This window comes from Lethenteron reissneri, unplaced genomic scaffold (assembly GCF_015708825.2).
Source record: "Lethenteron reissneri isolate LAM-NWPU_2019-01 unplaced genomic scaffold, ASM1570882v1 scaffold_618, whole genome shotgun sequence".
Classification (NCBI taxonomy): Eukaryota; Metazoa; Chordata; class Hyperoartia; order Petromyzontiformes; family Petromyzontidae; genus Lethenteron; species Lethenteron reissneri.
The window spans coordinates 326727-331913 of record NW_026892140.1 but is presented as its reverse complement, the minus strand read 5'-3'; the positions used below and the strand labels follow the sequence as shown (position 1 = coordinate 331913).

The window sequence follows — 5187 nt, the reverse complement described above, 5'->3', positions numbered from 1 at the left end:
TCCGGGTCCACCAGTTTTTCCCCCTTCACATTTATAATCAACGTCACGCGTTTAGAGTATTTGTCCGCTGCTATTAATTTCCACGTGACGATGATAAGCCATACTCCTTGGGTCTTTCGGTGAAGTCGCGTAGATAGAAAAATAAAAGATCACGACGTTTCGATCGCAACGCAGGCAATCGTCTTAAATCAAGATGATAAGCCACTTCGTGGAGCTGCTATCATTTGTGATGCCCAGGTCGCTTATGAAAAAGAGCTACTACATTGCAGGTCAGTAGGGCCTTACCTGGTAAAATCAACAATAGTTTAGTTTAGATGACATCCGTGAACCGCATAAAACAAACACAAACTCACAAGCATTGCAAACGCTCAAACAGGGGCTCTAAATCGTAAGTTCACACAGGTTACATTTTTGATGCATTCTCCCTCCGCAGGAAAAGTGGCTTCTGCCAACACATTCATCGAGCCCCCCTTGATTTGAACTAAACAAGCAGATTAAAATCTCGTCAAAGGTAGCACATCGGCCAGACAAGGCTCTTACCAAATGTCTGGACATCTGCAAAAAAAATTGATTATTCACGACTCATGGGATTCCTCCATTCGAAATGCTAATTCTGATTCTGAGATGTTGACAAGTGGGATCCGGAGCCAGATGGAGTTGTAACAGATGCACCTCTCAATCAGATGGATTTGTAACAGATGCACGTCTCAATCAGATGGAGTTGAAACATAATTAAGGTTTTTGTGTTAGATCGCGTAAGTATAAATGTGTCGTAACCCTCCACCACCCGACACAGCCAGAAAGGTTCGTCACGTAAACAACGCGCCAATCAGTTACTACTTCAGCCCACCGGTCTGTCGGAGAGCAAATCCCACAACGTTTACCAGAGGACGCCAAAAGGCGAACAACCTCTGGTCTAACACTGTTTGAGACGAGGCTCTAAAGAAAGCTGTCTCTGGTGTGGACCAATCAGTTTCAAAGAAAATGCATCATATACTACCAGAGCATGGTTTTTGTTTGAATGTTCACCACAAGTATAGTGGTTATCTTCTTGGTTCTTTCGGTAAAGTCACGTAGAAGGGAAGTAATAAAATAATAAAAATAAAACATATTATGTTTTTTTTTATTATAAAAATAAAACATATTACATAAAACATATTATGTTTAATTTTTATTATAAAAATAAAACATAATGTTTTATTTTTATTATTTTATTACTTCCCTTCTACGTGACTTTACCGAAAGAACCAAGAAGATGAATCCCTGCAGTCACGAAAGCTTTAAATCGAAATTTATATGTGGTTAATTCACACATGATTCCTTGCAAAAGGTTTTTGTTTGGTGTTTCAACATCTTAATACCTGTTTTATTTCCAGAAAGGGTAAAACCCATTCTTATGTTTTCATATTGGCAAGGGAGGTCCCATGGTGGATTGATAGACTGCATCCCATATATAAAATGGGGCCTCTAAACATTGAAGAAAAAAAACCCCATCGGAACCGACAATTGAAAACACTCCCGAAAGCAAAGCACGGACATCGCAAGGGAACGCTGAATTGTTGGTAGCTGCGACTCCACACGGCGTTCAAGGGCTGGGTGCCAGGCAGCCACAGCATCACGCGTCACTCGTGATGCGTGATGCTGTGGCTGCAGAGTTTGGTAGTACATGTTGTTTACGTCGTTTATTGTGAAAATTCGATCACAGTTCCTATGACCACTGTTTTATTGCTTTTATGGTTTTATTTTGGTGATTTTCGAAAAGTTTTTTGGCTTGGCCATGTTTGTTTGTTGTAGTACAGAGTTAGACTGATGGCCTTAATCTAAGTTGTCTTGTGGTTATTGTTGTTGTTTGACTTGCATCCCACTGGGATATTTGCACAGGGTTGGTGTACGGTGATTTTTCTGCAATATTTTGCTGTCTTTTCTTGGATTTTCTGTTTGCACTTAGTCACTTTAAGATGTTTTCTTGTTCAAGTTTTTGTGTTTGTTGCGGTTGCACCCGATTCAAGAGCCGAATGGCTCATAGGGCTTTACCTAATAAATAAACTTTGAACTTTGAACTCTGAAGCGGCCGCCTGCAGCAATCACATTGCGCATTCGAGAATTTGTGATTTTGAGTAAGCGGGGTTTTACTTTTCTTTCACACTTTGCTTTTGTATTTTGCTTTGTAGATTGTAAATAACGTATATATAATAGAAAATGAAAAAAATGCGTAACATTCCAACCTGCAAATAGGATGAGTTCGATCAGTGTGGAAATTATAGGTATTTGTTAAGTAATCAATATACCTAGGCAGCCCGATGCAGATTTAGCCCGGTATTTTGAGGACACACTGCACCAGATAGGGATGGATCGAGATAAGAGCATAAAACAGATTCATTATGCATTGTTCAAATCAGAAACATTAAAAACCAGGCACATTCAAGCACAGAAAACATAAAAGGAGTTCAACCAGATAGAGCTGGCACTCGATGCAATTTCATCCGATACGGTGAGCAGATGAAACATGCCAAATCAATAATGATAAAACACTCATCACCACCATCATGATGCTGAGGACACTGCGTCAGAGCACAGAGTGGGCAGAAATTCCCCCATCGTACCTGGTTGATCACAGTTTTAAGCAGTGGGGAACTTGCCGCTTTGAGTTCAAGCGAACATCAACATTTCTCGTCATCTTTAAGTGTTGCGCGAGTCAGCTATTAATTTTTTTTTTACTTTCCAAGAATGACCAAAACCCCCCTCCTTTGGAGTTTCTATGCGAGTCTACAAGAACATTTGGCGAGTTATTGATGGCTGGGGGATTAGACCGTGAACTTGCTACCCTCCTTGAGAAGCCGGTTTAAGTTCAAGCAAACGGGAGTCTCCTGGGGGAGGTGTTCGCCGGCAAGTGCCCTGGTGGCCGGCTGACCCCACGTAACCCGGTCGGGCCCAGCCCGAAAAGGCTTCGTGTCGCCGTCCTGTGGGCCCACCATTCGCAGGACGAATGGCGAGGGGCGGGAGTGCGATGCCATCATGGCAGGGAGAGGTATGGACTCGGACAGACTGGCGCTTGTCGATGGACACCGGCTATTGGGACGTGGAATTCCACGTCACTGGGCGGGGGGGTAGGAGCCGGAGCTGGTGGAGGAGTTGGAAAGTCAGCCTCACCTCCACACACAGTGTTTGCACTGGAAGCAAACTTCTCGATCGGGGTGGTCTCCTATTCCGGAGTAACCCCTGGCGAGAGGCCCCGGGTGGGTGTGGGGATACTCACAAGCCCCCAGCTGGGTGCTGTTCAGTCGGTGTTTGTCCCAGTGGATACGAGAGGGTCGCCTCAATGAGACTTCAGGTCTCAGAAAGGAAAACTCTGACTGTGTGTGCTTATGCACCAAACAGCAGTTCAGCGTATTCAGCCTTCTTGGAAATGGTGGCTGCAGTGCTCGACAGAGTGCCACCTACTGACTCCATCGTCTTACTGGGCGACTTCAATGCTCACGTGGCAAACGATAGATATCTGGGAGAGGCGTGATTGGGAGGAATGCCCCCCTGATCTGAACCCGAGCGGTGAGATGTTATTGGAATTCTGTGCTAGTCACAGAATGTCAATAACAAACACCAAGTTCGAACACAATGATGCTCACGAGTGTACTTGGCACCAGAGCACTTTGGGCCGAAGGTCAATGATTGACTTCATAGTTGTATCATCGGACTCAAGGCCGTATGTTCAGGGCACTTGGGTGAAGAGAGGGGCAGAGCTGTTAGATGATCAGCACCTGTTGGTAGGTTAGATTTGGCGCTTGGCGTACTGACCACATAGATGTGGAAGGCCCAAACGAATAGTGCAGAAAGATTTCAGCTTCCACCTCCGGGAAAATTTCTCCAACATTGAGTCCGAGTGGACGATGTTCAGGACCTCGATTGTCAAGAGGTGGAAGGAACACTTTGAGGAGCTCCTTAACCTGGTGGACATGCCCTCCTCTGAGGAGACAGTCCTGGCAACAGCTGGGGGCGTCTGATCCATCACGGCTGCTGAAGTCGCAGCAGCAAAGCTGCTGGGGTGGACGAGATTCGCCCGGAGTTGTTGAAAGTGCTGGACAGTGTGGGAGTGTTGTAGTGAACACGCCTCTTCAATGTTACAGGGAAGGGGGCTACAGTACCTCTGGATTACACTCCTCAGCGTCCCAGGTAAAGCCGATGCCAGAGTGCTGGAGAGGAGGCTCTGCCCAGTGGACGAGCCTCAGATTCAGGAGGAACAATGTGGATTCCCGTCATGGTCGTGGAACAATGGACCAGCTCTTTTCTCTCATAGATATTTGAGGGGTCATGGGAGTACGCTTCTCCAGTCCACCTCTCCTTTGTAGTCTTGGAGAGGACATGTGACCGTGTTCCCCGCAATGTCTTATGGGAGGTGCTGCGGGAGTATGACCTACCGGTGCCGCTTTTTTGTGCTATCCGGTCCCTCTGTTCCCAGAGTGAGAGCTGTGTCCTTATTCTTGGTGTTAAATCAAAGTCGCTCAATGGGGGTATTCGACTCTGCCAAGGGTGCATCTCGTTTCCACACCTGTATGTGATTTTCACTGACAGGATATCAAGGCGCAGCTTGAGGTATGGAGTACCTCAGCACTCATACTCTCACCCACACACTCGCAAACACACTCACACTCACAAACACCACACTCACACTCGCACACACACTAACACAATCGCACACGCAGTCTCGGCTCGGACGAGAACGCACGACCGCACTGTTCTCCGTGGCCTCCGAGCCCACGGCAGCTTTGCGCAGCGCGCCCATGCCCTCAGTCTGCCTGGGAAAGCCCCGCTCGCTCTGCAAGGAGGTGGCGGTGGTGACGGTGGCGTAACACTTGCTCAGCTACAGAAGCGAGCGCCACAGCGCCTGCGGGGTGTTGGCTTCTTGACCTGGGGTGAACTCCACGTGGCCAAGGGATGGGGGGTATTTAGGCTAACGGTCAACTGCAGGGGAGCGGGGTAGCCCAGAATTGTCTATGAAACTGCGTCTTATCGCTAACGGTCCTGCATTTTCGAAAACGGGGGAAGATGGAAGACCTCGGCTAGCACCCTGGGAGCGTAGCCTGGAGTATTTATGTTTTATTTATTTTATTTTATTATTTCCCTTCTACGTGACTTTACCGAAAGAACCAAGAAGATGAATCCCTGCAGTCACGAAAGCTTTACATCGAAATT

General features: G+C 46.8%; 1 protein-coding gene across 1 annotated transcript in view; it reads right to left on the bottom strand.

Annotated features, from left to right (window-relative positions):
• LOC133339983 (tumor protein p73-like) overlaps positions 1 to 4777 on the bottom strand; it is a 56064-nt gene extending 51287 nt beyond the window's left edge. The window contains exons 1-2 of the mRNA XM_061548083.1: positions 4729 to 4777; positions 3846 to 3960 (exon numbers count right to left, since the gene is read on the bottom strand). Coding sequence (XP_061404067.1) covers positions 3846 to 3960; positions 4729 to 4777 — 164 coding nt within the window. The remainder of the gene's footprint in view (positions 1 to 3845; positions 3961 to 4728) is intronic.
• Positions 4778 to 5187: the final 410 nt, after the last annotated feature.